The sequence below is a fragment of the Cladophialophora psammophila genome, assembly GCF_000585535.1.
Source record: "Cladophialophora psammophila CBS 110553 chromosome Unknown aczJe-supercont1.1, whole genome shotgun sequence".
Taxonomy (NCBI): Eukaryota; Fungi; Ascomycota; class Eurotiomycetes; order Chaetothyriales; family Herpotrichiellaceae; genus Cladophialophora; species Cladophialophora psammophila.
Window position 1 is genome coordinate 2,669,806 of NW_006912922.1, and position 15,369 is coordinate 2,685,174.

Consider the following 15,369-nt stretch of genomic DNA (forward strand, 5'->3'; position numbering starts at 1 on the left):
CTAATAGGCGATTTCCGATGTCATATCGAGTTCATAGATTCAGAAGGATGCACACTGGAGAAGCTGCAAGTAGTGTTATCTAAGACTAAGTGGGAGACCATCCTCATAGTACCTTCGTAGAGGCAGTGGGCATGACAATCTCGTGACGAACTCGTGCATCCATACAGCAGCGCCTGCCCGTCAACCTGCTCTTCTCCCTTGCACCAAATAACACAGCGGAAGCTGTTATTGTGATAGAGTCCACATATCGAGGTCACTACATAGCATGGACGATTTTGTAAGGTGATTGCGAATTCTCTAGGCAACGGAAATTCCGAGCCGTCGGGCGGAAAATTTTATGAGTGCCTAACACAAGAACCACCTCCTGTCCGTCTCAGCCCTCGTTACGGATCGGAAAGAAGACCACAATTCCAATGGATAATGACTTCGCTCTTGGTCGGTGCCAGTTCTTCCGAGGGTCAATGCCCGGCCTTCTTCCGACTCTGTGCGAGAACTACATACATTTCTCCAATAGGGTACGTTGTGATGGCCACTGAATCGGAGATGTCGAGACGCTTTTCGCTTCTTTTCGACTTTCTTGGACACTTCAAAGCCAGTATTTCTGGGATCAAAGTGTGAGTAGTTGGCACTGATTTGACAAATTCCTTCCGCAATCATGGCGAGCAACCCTACGCCAACAACAGTAGTGCAGAACGGTGGCGGTGGCAGTGGCAGTTCGACATCGAAGGACTATGATCTATCTCAACCCATCACCTCGACATCTGGCCTTCGCTCTGGGCTCACTTCATATGGCGACGCCCATTTCTCGCTATTCCTTAGAAAGGTCTTCATCAAAGCGCTAGGATATTCGGACTCGGCACTCTCCTCACCCATCATCGGCGTCATCAACACGTACTCTTCATTCAATCCCTGTCATTCCAATGTACCGCAACTCATCGAATCAGTCAAGCGTGGCGTCTTAGCCTCAGGAGGGCTCCCGGTCGATTTTCCGACCATCAGTATCCACGAGAGCTTTGCCAGTCCGACCAGCATGTATCTGAGGAATTTGATGAGTATGGACACAGAGGAGATGATCAAAGCTCAGCCGGTAGATGCAGTGGTCATGATAGGTGGGTGTGATAAGACAATTCCAGCGCAGTTGATGGGCGGTGTCTCCGCAAATAAGCCAGTCATACCTCTCATCACAGGGCCAATGATGCCGGGCTCGGTAGAAGGGGTCAGAGTAGGCGCTTGTACGGATTGTCGAAGCTATTGGGCGCGATATCGGGCCGGTGGTGTCGACTTGGAAGACATCATGTCTGTCAATGAGGAGTTGGCGCCTACAGGAGGCACCTGCGGAGTGATGGGCACCGCATCGACCATGGCTTGCATAACTGCAGGCCTCGGACTGCTTGAGCTTAAATCAGGCGCTACAGCCGCTGCCGTGAGCTCTGCGAGACTGAGAGTCGCAGAGCAAGCTGGACGTAATGCAGTGGCGATGCTTACAAAGGATGGGATGAGACCACAAGATCTGCTTACCCGAGAGAGCTTCCTCAATGCCATCACTGTTCTTCAAGCCATTGGTGGAAGCACGAATGCTGTGGTGCATCTGCTGGCCATTATCAACCGACACCCGAAGGTGGCAGGCACCATTGACCTCAATACCTTTGACGAGATCGGAAGAAAGACTCCGCTGTTGGTCGACCTGAAACCCAGCGGTGACAATTACATGACCGACTTTCACAATGCAGGTGGCATGTTGGCATTGATGCATACCTTGAGGCCATTGCTGCATCTTAATGCAAAGACTTATTCTGGCCAGACTCTGGGCGCGCTCCTCGACACCACCCCCTTCAAGTCGTTTCAGTATTCCAGGCAGATTGTCCGGTCTCTCGAAGACCCCCTCTACCCTACCTCAAGTCTGGTCGTCTTGTACGGCAACATCTGCCCACAAGGGGCGGTCATGAAAGCCTCGGCCTCGAAGGACCGGAAACTGCTGCACCACCGTGGCTCAGCGTGCGTCTTTGAGAACACTGCAGACATGGCTAAACGCATCGACTCTCCGGACCTGGAAGTTGATGCGAACTCGGTGTTGATACTCAAAAGCATAGGTCCCGTAGGCAACCCGGGAATGCCCGAGGCTGGACTGATACCTATTCCGCAAAAACTAGGTAAACAAGGTGTGGTCGACATGTTGCGAATCAGCGATGGGCGAATGAGCGGCACTGCTGGTGGGACGATTATACTACATATATCACCGGAGTCCGCAGATCTTGACTCTGTGTTTGGCATCGTTCAGACAGGAGATAAGATCATTTGCGACGTCGAGAACAGGAAACTGATCCTAGACGTAGGAGAGCAGGAGATCGCTGGACGCATTGCCGAACGCAAAATGCGATCCCTGGGCGCTTCCTCTTCTGGGAAAGCTGACGAACAGATATCGAGCAATCAAGAACCGTGGGTGGAGAGGACTGGTCGGAGAGGGTATCGAGGCCTCTACGAACGCGAAGTCAATCAGGCGCACCTTGGTTGCGACTTTGGCTTCCTAACAGCCCAGGGTCCCTCAGGCAACTGATATCTTCGACTGCTGTAATCATTTTGGGCCTTTGTGGGACTGTTAGTCAACGCCCTTGCTACTGCTGTAGCTGCAGGGGGAACAACTCCTGCTATCACGCCTTGAATTTATAGCTGGAGTGCATCTGGGCGCCCAGCTGACCTCCGCGGCTTTTCCGGCTCTTCGTGAACGTTGTTATTGTCTTGCTCAATGACCCGTGGAGTCTCTTGTTGGACAGTTCTGCGTAAACCGACCGGAGTCAGGCCAGCAGAGCTTTTTCCTCAACGGGCAATTGCTGGCTCGAATCAAATGGGAACATGGCTCATGCTGCTAGTCATTTGCCGGCTCGCTAGCAGAGGGGGCCCATAGGATGGTACGTATCCACAGACGCGGCTTTGACTGGATCATCGGGTATCATCTCCTGCAGCCTGATGTTTGTTCAGTTCCAAAGGAAATGCAACACTTTCAGCTCCGGATCGAGTGATTCGCGTCCTGCCCAGCATGGTCTGTAGTCTACCAAGTCGTGCGGGGGGTGTCAAATCGAGCCATATATTGTTCCTTCTCAAGGGCGAAGAGGACTATATTGACTGGCAGACCGTTAGCAGACAGACTCATTGACTCAGCTAGAAATGTCTGGCCGAATACGGGCTGAGAACCTGTGATTGTAATTGTGATTGGGCCGTGTCTCCCAGTCCGGGGAGGAGGGTTGATGTTTGCCACCAAGCCTCGCATCGCAACACATAACAAATTCCCGATCCAGCTTTAGGACGAAACCGGAATGCCTGACAAGGGGTGACTGTGCCATCTCGTCAAGGTGCGAACAGCTGACGTTCTTGTCAAACTACTCAAACCGGCCATGTAGTTGCCAGGTTTGACAATTCAGAGAAAAATTCATGGACCAGCAACTTGGAGCTGTTGCCGTTTCAGGAAGTATAGCAATCCGAGGGCGTCGTGACATGGTGACATGGATGCAGGCCATGTTGGTCCAGGGTGATGCACCACACGTACCACGCGATAGTGGATGGCTTGAAATGGCAAATGTGGCAAGGTCACACGCGTTACCACTACAGGACCCGACCGCGGCCTTCAGTCGATGGACGTTCGCTATTTGAGGAGAGCTGTCGAGCTGTCCACGGAATAGATGCCAAAGACAGGCACTTCTTAGAGCCTCCCAACCAACATGTTGCCGTTTGGGGAGAAACCACCAGAGTTTTGTTATCTTGTACTCTGGCGGATCGAATCCATTGCTCGGCTCCCTGGCACTCACTCCGCAATCTAGTTCGGGACTAGCCATCCGTCTCTACATGCCGAAAGAGGATACAGCTTCTATCCACTACGAGGACGCTAGAGCCCGACAAGGGGGAGACACCTCTCGGCGCGAGGCTCCCTATTCTGATGATGTTTGATACGTACGAATGGACACGAGAGTTGGGACAAGGCAAAGTCAGTCGACTGGTGACGCAGCCTTTTTTGATTACGCGCGGGACGCCGAATACTATTACTTGGATTTCTACCAGGACAGGAAGTAAGTCAGTTCCGGAAATCGATCGCAGGGGAAAGGGCTGGAGTTTCACTGGCCAAAGAACACGGATGACCCGAGTGAGTGGGTGCCCTACCAGGGCTGGGGCGTGACCACGAATTTCTGACTTCTGACTTCTGACTTCTGACTTCTTAACTCCCGGACCTTGCTTGCTCACCAGGAAAGAGAAGATGTGCGCTGTGTACTTGTTACGGGGTTGCTGCAGTTCGCGAAACGTCTCCAGAACGAGGCACCAGCATCAGATCGGGAACTCTTCAGATCAAGTTCAGCATAATATTATACACAAACTAGCCTAGTGCTCCCAAAGCAGCCCATGCAAGCACCAAGTACAGCACAAGGTAAATAACACTCCCCTATTGCTCGGACACGGGTGGAAGGGCCACTAAGGGAAGACTAGGCCGAAGATGGCGTTTCCTGCACCTCTTTGCATCATGCATATGTACATAACCCCAACCCCTCCCTGTCAGCTGTAGCGGCATACTACGCGGAGCAACAAGGGGGGTTGGAACCTGGTAAGACGATGGGATCTAATAACGCATTGTTTCAGTACCGGGACTGAAGAAAGTGCCACGGATGCGGGACGGGCAAACTGATTTGCGATCGTGCCGCGGTGTCAATGCCCTAATACCGAACAAACTCCCTTCTCATGGGACATTTATTCGTCCGAGTTCGGGAGGAGCTACCTGGGTCATCATTGGCATTCTCATTCGAAGGAGAATGACATCCAGGGCTTTTTCCACCCTGAACTCGTCCTGGTCTGAATCCAGCCTCCTCTGGATCCTAGTTACACCCATCACGACTTCATACAATACACACAAGTTATCACCCCCTTCACCAATTTGCCGACTTCTTGAGTCTCTCATTCTGGATGATCTCGACCCAGTAGTCATCCGGATCCAGCACAAACGCCACGTTCTTCATCCTGCCGTCCGTTAGTCGCTTCTTCCAGTTCACACCTTTCTCCTCCATAAATGCACACGCCTTGTCCAGGTCATCCACACTGATGGCAATATGTCCGAAACCCTGAGGCTGGTCATTGCCGTTGTGGTATACCTTGCCTTCTTCCTTCTCCGTTCCATAGTTCCAGGTCAATTCGAGCAGACCTTCTTTCCTTGCGAGCGGGTTCACCCCGTTGGGCGTGTCCTCGGGCTTGGGAATCGCATAATCGCCTGGGTATCCCAAGAAATATAAAGTGAACCCGGCCGCCTTTTGTTCAGAGGTTCTCATGAGCGACATGCCCATGACCTCTTGGTAAAATTTCAATGACTTCTCTGGATCTTTGACACGGATCATGCTGTGGTTCATCCTGTAGGTGCCCGCTTCTGTCGTCTTTATACCTTCTGTCTGATCCACCGGCTTTTGCCCGATGACTTCCACCCAGTATCCGTCGGGATCCAGCGCAAAAGCGATACTCCGCATGCGCCCGTCGGTCAATTTCTTCTGGAATTTATACCCGGCATCTTCAATGCGTTGGCATGCGGCTTGGATGTTGTCAACCGAGATACAGATGTGGCCGAAGCCTTTGTGGGGTTCCTTATTGCCGTTATTGATGGTGAAGTCGGGGTCAGACTCGGAGCCGTAGTTGTGCGTGAGTTCGATGACGCCTTCGCGGTCGGTCCAGTGTGCATCTTTCGAGGCAGAGGAAGGACCATTGTAGGCTGTTACGGTGCGTCAGCCAGTAGTGGATAAGAGGAAAAGGGATGTTTGGAAGCTCCTACCTAGGAAATACAAACTGAACTTGTTGTCGGGGAAATCCAACTTGTTGATCAGGCTCAGACCCAGGAGATTATAGTACTCGATGGAGCGCTGGGGATCTTTCACCCGGAGCATGGTGTGGTTGAACTTCCATTTCGAGTGATCTGTCATGGTCGCAGACTGGGAGGTGGATGTCGTGAATGGTTTCGACGCGGCAGTTGTGCTTGAGGGCTGGAAGTGTTGCAGGAGTTGCTGGAGTCGAGGGAGGCGTGATGTGAGGCGTGATAGCATCGAATACCGGTCAAGAGAGGGAGGGACGCAGATACGACGCAAGGGTGAGAAGCAGTCGAGAGAAGGACAGAAAGTACAGCGGCTTGAATGCTGCCCTCGACAGCTCATTGGGATTTTGGATGATGATGCAGGTGTTTCGCAGGATGACGTGGGGCAACACGCTGGCTTACGAACCGTTGCGCACTTCTCCCCCTCACGGCATCGTACGGTGGCGCTCCGTTTAGGCGGTTTGGGCGGTCGAACCCCCGCCATGCTCCCTGCAGCCTCCTACGATATCCGCATTTCCACCAACCGTCGGGTGCCCGAGTTTCATCCACTCGACTTTCCGGTGGAAGACTTGGAGAGCTGTGAGCTGCCGCTGCCCCTCAAAGCCTTGGGCGTCGAATCACCGAAGTCCAGTGCTCAACGCCCCAATCATGAGCACCACCAGCAGCCCCCAGCTAAGTCTAGGGGTCCCATGCTTCGAGTTGCTGGGAGCTTCCTCCACACTTTGCCTCGGCCTCCCTCCACATCCACCAAGAGACGAGTATGGGGCTCAATGTTGTTCAAGTCTGCTTCCATATTGTTTTATAAGTCAACCTTGCGCCGGTGAGTCCAACTACTGCAAACAGTTAGCTATCGAATAGATTGCCGTCATCTCTCCTCTCTTGTTCCACTCGCCTATCGCGCGGCCCGAGATCTGTTGCCCATACCTGCGCTCAACCTGTATCGTCGCTGGCAGCCATGGTCCGTTCACCCGCAATTCGTGTCGCAAGGACAGCTTCGCAGCGCTCGACCTCTTTGCTGCGAGCAATTCAGTTCGGCCATCCTCCCAATTGCCCTTGTCACTCGAATCCCAACCACCATCATGCTCCGGCAGTTTTCGGCGAAGCCAGAAGGCGACTGGCGACTCCCATTGATAGCTCGCGATCCAAGGACTACGCGTTCGAGATGGCCGCCAGCTCGATCCGCTTCGGGCCTGGCTGCACAAAAGAGGTGGGCATGGATTTCAAAAACATGGGCGCCAAGCGGGTCTGTGTCGTCACGGACGGCAATGTGTCCAAGTTGGATGCCATGAGGCAAGTCGTTGAAGGGTTGTCCAAAGAAGGAATTGAGTTCACCGTCTATGACAAGTGTCGGGTCGAGCCCAAGGATAGCTCCGTCAAAGATGCCATTGCCTTTGCTAAGCCGTATCAGCCAGACGCCTTTCTGGCAGTGGGGGGAGGTTCAGTAATTGACACGGCGAAATTGATGAACCTATACACTTGCTTCCCAGATGCCGACTTCCTTGATTTTGTCAATGCTCCTCTCGGTAAGGGATTGCCAATCACGAAGCCGCTAAAGCCGCTGGTGGCTGTCCCGACCACCGCTGGAACAGGGTCAGAGACGACGGGAACAGCCATCTTCGATCTAGTCGAGAAGCGGGCGAAGACTGGTATTGCCCACCGGAATCTGAAGCCTACACTGGGCATTTGTGACCCGCTCAACACTCGCACGATGCCATCGGCTGTTCATGCTTCCTCGGGCTTGGATGTGTTATGTCACTCACTGGAATCCTGGACGGCCATTCCCTACCACGAGAGATCTCCGAGACCAACGAATCCGATCAATCGCCCAGCCTACCAGGGCGCAAACCCCATCTCCGATATTTTCTCGCTGAAGGCGCTCAAATCGACGGTCAAATACTTGCCTCGGGCAGCGAAGGATCCCGAGGACTATGAAGCTCAAAGTGAAATGCTGCTCGCGGCAACTTTGGCCGGTGTGGGATTCGGCAATGCGGGTGTCCATCTGTGTCATGGCATGAGTTACCCAATCAGCGGTCAGAATCCCGGCTATAAACATGCCGGTTACGTGGTTGAGACGCCCTTGATTCCCCACGGCGTCAGTGTTGCTGTAACTGCCCCTGCTGTGTTCAAGTTCACCGGCCCAAGCAATCCAGAGCGACATCTGGCTGCGGCAGAATGTTTCGGCGTGGATGTCTCCAATGTCAAAAAGGAAAGTGCAGGCGAGGTTTTAAGTGAAGCATTGGCAGAGTTCCTCATCAACTTGGGAGATCAGCCTCGAGGCTTGAAGCCCCTGGGTTTCACGCGCGAGAGCATTGATGATCTGGTGGAGGGAACATTGCCTCAAAGGAGAGTGCTCATGTTGGCACCCAGATTAAGCGCAGAAGTGAACGAGGAAAGAGAGCAGCTGCGGGGTTTGTTTGAAGAAGCATTGGAATACTGAGAAAGATTGCCATGCCTGTTCTTGTTTTGTTGGAGGAAATGCATGGTCAGGTTGGCATTCCTTCCGTTATGTTTGGGACGAATTTGTTTGCTGCGTTTGCACGGTTTGTCTCGCCCCCGAGTCCCCGAACAAAATCCCCCCCGGATCGCGGGGTTTGGATCACATCTTGCACAACCTTGCCTTGCGACTTCGGCCACTCACGACTCCACATTCCTCGACTTCATTGCTTTTGTGTCTCGCTAATATCGTGACGCACAACATCGTAGCCGGCGAATGGATTTGGAGCATTGACTGCCCCACGGAGAAATTGAAAAAAAGTCTTTGCACAACGCACAACCTGGCTCGGTCACTGGTCTACTGGACATCAAGAATAGTCAAAAGCACGAGAAAATATCAGACAATCTATCTGCCACTGCCTTCTCGTCTCTATCCCTGTTGGTCTCGCATTGTCGAGGTTCCGGAAAGCTTTAGATTCTCAGCTTGAGTAAGTCTTTCTTTTTCGATCGACGCGATTTGAAGGTGATACCTACACCGCCCTTGACTTCCGGAGAACAATCCTCGATCAGCGAGTTGAGGAGTAAAAATGGCCTCGACAAATGGTGAAACAGTCCAGGCTCGAGTCCTCTGCCCAGAGAAACTCTCCTCGGACGGACTCGCTCTGCTTCGGAAAAACCTCATTGTCGACGAGAGGCAGGGTCTAACGCCCGAGCAACTTATCTCAATCATCCCGGACTACGACGCCCTTCTTGTTCGCTCTGAGACCAAAGTCACGAATGATCTGCTGCAAGCAGCCCGCAAGCTGAAAGTAGTTGCTCGAGCGGGTGTCGGTGTAGACAATGTCGATGTCCCCGCTGCGACAAGGTTGGGTATCGTCGTGGTGAATTCTCCAAGTGGAAATATTCAGGCTGCTGCGGAACATACTATTGCCCTGTTGATGAGCATGGCGAGAAATATCCCGGACGCCTGTGCGAGCCTCAAGGGAGGGAGATGGGAGAGGAGCAGGCTTGTCGGTGTGGAGGTCAAGGGTAAGACCTTAGGGGTCGTGGGACTCGGCAAAGGTATACACAATCCGTCCAACTTCGCCATGGGCTGAGACAAGTTCTGACTATGAATGTCTTTCTTAGTTGGACTGATTGTCGCTCGAATGGCTCGTGGACTGGGCATGAATGTTGTCGCAGCAGACCCCTACGCCGCTCCATCAGTGGCAGCTGCCGCCAACGTCGAGCTCGTCGAAACCCTGTCCGAGCTTCTGCCTGTCGTCGACTTCCTGACCATTCACACACCAATGCTTGCCGCAACACGCGGCATGCTTTCCACGTCTGAACTCAACTCGATGAGGCGAGGTGCTCGCATCCTCAATGTCGCTCGCGGGGGCATCATCGACGAAGAAGCCCTTCTTGCCGCATTGGACTCTGGACATATAGCCGGCGCGGCAATAGATGTTTTTACTTCGGAACCACCACACAAAGACGCCAAGTCCTCGGCAGCAAGACTCGTCCAGCACCCTAAATGTATCGCAACACCACATCTAGGCGCATCGACGGTTGAAGCACAAGAAAACGTCTCCATTGACGTCTGCGAACAGGTTCTACAGGTCCTCGCAGGAGATCTACCGAGAAGCGCCGTAAATGCCCCTATTATCCTTCCAGCTGAATATAAGACTCTCCAACCCTTCGTACGGCTTGTGGAAAAGATGGGCTCTTTGTACACGCAACACTTCACATCCCCCACGCAACCGCTCCATCAAAGGAACATGAATACATTTGACCTCATCTATGAGGGCGAGATAGCAAATATGTCAAGTACGAAACCGCTTTTTGCAGCCCTTATCAAAGGGCTTACCTTGCCAATTTCTGACGCCGAGGGGTTCAACGTCAACATAGTCAATGCGGAGATGGTTGCCAAAGAGAGAGGGATATTTGTCAACGAGCAGAAGTCGAGAGATCCATCCACGCTGGCGTATTCAAGCTTGGTTACACTGATCGCACGCTCTGCCAGCAGAGCCCCTTCTCTAACTCGACATCCTAGCGCCCTCGAAGGGCTCTCTCTATCATCCAACGTAGCGAGCGACCAGCAAGCACAGCTCGCTAGCAAGCAGCACATCATTTCTGGCTACTGCAGCGACAACTCCCCCGTCATTTCGAGACTTGATCGCTTCGCAACCTCATTTGCCCCTGAAGGCACCCTGTTAATCTGTCACAATTATGATTCGCCGGGGAAGATTGGCGTGGTGGGCAGCATTCTCGGCAGAGAAGGTGTGAATATTAACTTCATGAGTGTGGCACCTGCAACATTCTCCGCTGGCTTAGCCCCGACGGGTTCGAGTTCCGTGAAGGATTTCGCGCCCAACCCTCCTGCCCCCAAAGAGACCACCGAGGCGCTCATGATCCTGGGCGTGGATAAGGAGGTTGGAGATGGTGTCAAGAGAGAGCTGATTGGGGCGAAGGGTGTGCTGAATGTCAGCAGCGTCACTCTCTGAGGGAGCGTGGGATGGAATGTATTCGGATTGTTCAACCAAAAATGGTCATGTCTCCCGAAACATCAGATAATATCAGTCTGTCAGCTTCAACATCTTGTGCACTGACCTACGTACCTATTGTGGAGGAATCAGCGGAGAGCGTCTTTCAGCGGGATCAGATCAGCATCGGGGTGGATCCCAAAAAAATAAAGTGGAAGGGAGGGCGAAAATCGAGACCGGATAAAAGATCCAGCAATGGAAAGAAATATAAATTCAGGAGAGTCCTTGTTTAGAAGGGGCTCTGTTCAAAGGGTTGTCTGTTAACACCAGCCTGACCTCGTTCTATCTCCCTGGTCCCCCAGGAGACATGGTGCTTTGTGTCCGTTCAGACTGACCCTTCAAAGCCAATGGATCCTCTGAAGGTGCTTGTCAGTCAATAAATCTCCACAGCACCGGCGAGGGACACGACTTGGATCTCAAAATGGCCTACCCCCTCAATACGGCGTGAGAAGTCTCTCGGCCGTGGAATCGGAATCGGGATCCGGACCGGCCTCTGAACCAGTATGTACTTGCAACCTCAATGGGACGACACAATGTCTTTCTTCCCACGTACGTCTAAGAACCACGATAAATACGCTTGTATGAGATGGGCGATGCGATGGCATCACCGCCGCGGCGAGGAGGAGGCCAAGACGCGCTCATTTTTCTCGACAGGGCCTCGAAGGTCAATTCATGGCTTGCACTGATGTTTTGGAGCAAGCCAGGCTGGACGGGGTGTCCGCTAATGTTCAGTTAATTAACCTTGCACTGCGCAGACTGTACGAGGGTAGGGATGTCTTGTTTGTACAGTTTGGATGTGAAAGTATATCTGTCAAGAGTTTGGGGTGTCTGTCCTTGTTTCTGATCGTTGTCGTGCAAAGATGGGCAAAGGCAGCGCGAGTTGGATACTCCCTGTTGGTAAATGGCGGATGACATGTATGCTCTTTCCTACATCGTATCGGTGTCGATGAGCGGGGGTACCCCTTCGTGCTAGCAGCTCCCATTGTGAGCCAAGTCTGCAAATCAGTAGGACATGGCGCGATGCTCCTCGATGCTTCCGATCGTCTTGGAGATGTGAAAAAGAAATGCTACTTTGCTTAGTCTATCTCTAGACCGCTGAAGTGAATCGTAGTCGGCTGCTCCTCCTCCCCCGCCACGGCAAAGATGCCAATGATAGGACCGACGAAATCGAAATTTGTCAAGTCCAGGGTATCGAGAGTGCCGATAGAGGTCCAGCCCGCTGAAGATTGGATCCCTGGTACCCTATAGGAGAATCGGTATTGTTGCTCGGTGTACTCGAGTCTCAGAGCAAGATGCTTACCAGGCTCGATAACATGCTTCACGGTCCGGTGGAGCCTCTTCGCGTCGTTCCGGACTTCGAATACGAGGGCTGTTTCCTGGCTATCATCATAGAAGACCCTCGCGTGGCGATGCTCATCCTTGTAGACTGCAAGCCCTGCTTTGACGCTGCTTGTTGGCGATTGCTGCGCTGGGCTTGGGCAGGTCATCCAGACTGAGCTGACGCCCTCGAGTTGACGTTGGCGTTTGCCGATAAATGTGGGAGACTCGGAGGGACTCACCAAGTCGACCCTGCGTGCTTTGAGAGCGATGTCTCGGCCGCCATTGGAGAACATATAATCATCTAGGTCCGCGTCGCGTATGTAGACGAAATCGACCATCGGCTTGGTAGTAACAAGAGCAGCAGTCCTTCCCTGGCAGGGAAGGCCTCTCGGATCGGACTTGACGGGCTCCAACGACGGCCACCCCCCCTCGGACCATTTCCCTGGGGTGATGAACGATTCTCTGCCCATGATGAATCGGCCCGCTCTGTCCTTTCGGACTCCCAGGCACACTCCCCACCAGTTCCCTTCCCGATCTCGGAACATGTCGCAGTGTCCCGTGAACTGGATGTATTCACCAGTCCTACGTGCAGTGAGAATAGGATTGCCTTCGAAGGCTTCGTAAGGACCAAAAATAGCTCTGGACCTTGCGATGGTGACCATGTGGCCCGCATGCGTGCCACCTTCGGATATTACAAGGTAATACCAGCCGTCCTTCTTATAAAGATGCGGGCCTTCTGGATACACCCCACCGGTCCCGGCCCAGACCATTTTCTCTTCAGACAGTTTCTGACCGGTTTTGAGGTCGATTTCGAAGAGGTGGATTTTGGTCATTGGGCCGGGGGCGGCCGAAGCTTGAATGTAGCTGCGGCGGTCATCGTCAAAGAATATGCTGGGGTCGATGCCCTGAAAGTCGAAGTAGACGGGATCGCTCCAATTGCCTGACCAGATGTCTTGTGTTGAGACGATGAAATTTTCGCTAGCCGACCCCAAGGAGCTGGCTGCTGGGGTCGTGATGTTGGTGCAGACTGACATGTCGTTAGTATGACAAGGTAGTCTCAAGAATTACAGTGTTTTTGGAGTTTCCTAACAAAACTTACCAACAAAAATAGTCCCGCCGTGATATCTTATGGTCGGAGCATAGAGGCCGCCTGTTCCCACCAACACGTCTCCATTTCCGTTGAGAGGAAAAATACCGGTAGGGGATCTGCGAAGACTCAACTGGGCGCGTCTGTTGATTGCATTCCCTTGGTTGAAGACGTTAGCTTTCTCTATTTCAGAGGGTAATACAACTGACCTATTTGTTTCCAGGTGACTAGGTCCTGAGAAGCATAGATCGGTAGGCCCGGGAACACATGGAAACTTGAGTTGACAAGAAAGAACGTGTCCTCGATCAACACGATGGTGGGATCTGGTGCAAATCCCGGGATGATTGGATTGACACAAGTCATTGACGAGACAGGGCGACGGATTTGCTGGGAGGAAGTAATGAGTTGAACCGGATACACCGTTGAAGCTCAGGTTTGGATATGGAGAGGGAGAATCAGGCTATTCTGGTTGTAAGTTCATTTTCTATGCTTTGACGTTACTTACAAAATGATAGGAAGCTGTGGAAGGAATCCTCATGCTCCAAGCCAACCAAATATTGAACCGGCGAGTGGTGTTTGAATTGAGCGAGTGTTAGTTGACTTCTCTCAAAGGGCCGGATGGCTCGTTTCGGCATCAATCCGTCTCATCCTAGGAACCGGAACCGGGAGTCACTTCTCAGGGAACCGGACATCAACACATATTTCTCGAGCAATCGCAACACAAACCATGATGAACCGAGTGCTGCCCTGGCAGATCGTACGGTTCGTGGTATTGAGGAAATTCGCGCATTAATAAGAAACCCCCGGGACAACGGGCTGCGACGGACCATGTTGATGTATTGTCCTCCATATGTACAACAGCATCTTAGACGCTCCGTATTTTCTTCTCACCAATCTCCGAGCCTCTGAAGACTTCAAGTGGTATGCTAGATTGCCTATTTCTTCTCTTCCTTCTTCTCCTCAGGTTTAGGTGTGGGCAGTTTGAACTCAGCTGGTTTTCTGTCCGAGCCAACACCAACCTGTTCCCAAGCACTTGTACCACCTTCAAAGTTTCGGAACGCTTGTGTCATCTCCAGGGGCTCCACCACAATTCGCTTCTTCTCCTCATCATATCTGATTTCGGTGTACCCAGTCAAGGGGAAATCCTTGCGCAGCGGATGGCCATCAAAGCCGTAGTCGGTCATGATCCGGCGTAGATCAGGGTGTCCGGTGAAGAATACTCCAAACATATCATACACTTCCCTCTCATACCAGTTTGCGCCATCGTAGAGTGAGGTAATTGAGGGCACAGGGGTCGCCTCATCCGCGTATGTCTTGACTCGTATTCTGGAGTTGTGTCGCACACTGAGCAGGTTGTACACCACTTCAAATCGATAATTCTTGGTGGGAAAATCTACCGCAGTGATATCTGCAACCATGGTATATTCTGCCGCGGTGTGGTATTTGAGAAAAGTGAACACAGGGATGACGCCGGTGGGACAAATATAAATGCAAAGCTCGTCCTTCCATACTGAGAATTGCTGGATATATTTGGGTAGGCAGGACATGAGGTATTGGCCGTATTGGTGGAGGGGCAGAGCTTTGTCTGCATATTTGTCGGCATCGTTGACGATGGGTGCTGAGAGCTTGCCCATGGCTTTCCCGGCGTCAGCGATTCGTTCTGATCCTCTTCTATGCCATACTCACGTGGACGAGGGGCCTTTCGCAACTCTGAGAGGAGATCAGGCCCAGCTGTTCTCATGTCTGATGAGGTCTTGTCCTTCCGACTGTCGGCGGCATAACTCCTGGTCGATTGAGAAAGGGTCGCGCGCTGAGCGCATCCCTTGGCCTGTGAAGCTGCTCCAAGGGGCCTCTTGCTGGCGAGGCGCAACATTGTCTTTGTCGACGACATTGCGCAGGTCTCAGACCTCGGAAAAACGGTCCTTGATCTGACAGTATCTATCTCATTGAGAGGATGCAGGACTGTCCATGGTCGTAATGACGGAGCTCTTCGCCATGCCAAGACTGGAGCTTGGCCACTAGGCTATATCAGGGCTAGTGCCATGACTTTGCCGCAGTCGCGAGTCTTCAACGCAACCTTCGCCTTTCGCCTTCCCTCCGTGGCTTTCGATGCGTATTTCATTTCGCTTCACTTTGAATGCACCCTTTTGCCTCACTCCAGCCATTCGTCCTGATCCACA

The 15,369-nt window shown here is 52.5% G+C and overlaps 6 protein-coding genes across 6 annotated transcripts; 3 read left to right on the forward strand and 3 right to left on the reverse strand.

The window, feature by feature from the left end:
- Nucleotides 1-655: 655 nt before the first annotated feature.
- Nucleotides 656-2,554, forward strand: A1O5_00920 (dihydroxy-acid dehydratase; the record flags this gene model as incomplete). The annotated part of the gene is made up of 1 exon (XM_007741539.1): nt 656-2,554. The coding sequence occupies one exon, from the start codon at nt 656-658 to the stop codon at nt 2,552-2,554; it is 1,899 nt and encodes a 632-aa protein (XP_007739729.1).
- A 2,350-nt stretch (nt 2,555-4,904) lies between these two features.
- Nucleotides 4,905-5,939, reverse strand: A1O5_00921 (lactoylglutathione lyase; the record flags this gene model as incomplete). The annotated part of the gene is made up of 2 exons (XM_007741540.1): nt 4,905-5,731; nt 5,792-5,939. 2 exons carry the CDS (start codon nt 5,937-5,939, stop codon nt 4,905-4,907), a joined length of 975 nt encoding a protein of 324 aa, XP_007739730.1.
- Nucleotides 5,940-6,782: 843 nt separating this feature from the next.
- On the forward strand, nt 6,783-8,264 carry A1O5_00922 (hydroxyacid-oxoacid transhydrogenase; the record flags this gene model as incomplete). The annotated part of the gene is made up of 1 exon (XM_007741541.1): nt 6,783-8,264. The coding sequence occupies one exon, from the start codon at nt 6,783-6,785 to the stop codon at nt 8,262-8,264; it is 1,482 nt and encodes a 493-aa protein (XP_007739731.1).
- A 583-nt stretch (nt 8,265-8,847) lies between these two features.
- Nucleotides 8,848-10,743, forward strand: A1O5_00923 (D-3-phosphoglycerate dehydrogenase; the record flags this gene model as incomplete). Its single annotated transcript, XM_007741542.1, has 2 exons — nt 8,848-9,322; nt 9,389-10,743. The coding sequence occupies 2 exons, from the start codon at nt 8,848-8,850 to the stop codon at nt 10,741-10,743; spliced, it is 1,830 nt and encodes a 609-aa protein (XP_007739732.1).
- Nucleotides 10,744-11,858: 1,115 nt separating this feature from the next.
- On the reverse strand, nt 11,859-13,552 carry A1O5_00924 (murein transglycosylase; the record flags this gene model as incomplete). The annotated part of the gene is made up of 3 exons (XM_007741543.1): nt 11,859-13,129; nt 13,202-13,348; nt 13,399-13,552. 3 exons carry the CDS (start codon nt 13,550-13,552, stop codon nt 11,859-11,861), a joined length of 1,572 nt encoding a protein of 523 aa, XP_007739733.1.
- A 572-nt stretch (nt 13,553-14,124) lies between these two features.
- Nucleotides 14,125-15,080, reverse strand: A1O5_00925 (NADH-ubiquinone oxidoreductase 30.4 kDa subunit, mitochondrial; the record flags this gene model as incomplete). Its single annotated transcript, XM_007741544.1, has 2 exons — nt 14,125-14,825; nt 14,876-15,080. 2 exons carry the CDS (start codon nt 15,078-15,080, stop codon nt 14,125-14,127), a joined length of 906 nt encoding a protein of 301 aa, XP_007739734.1.
- Nucleotides 15,081-15,369: the final 289 nt, after the last annotated feature.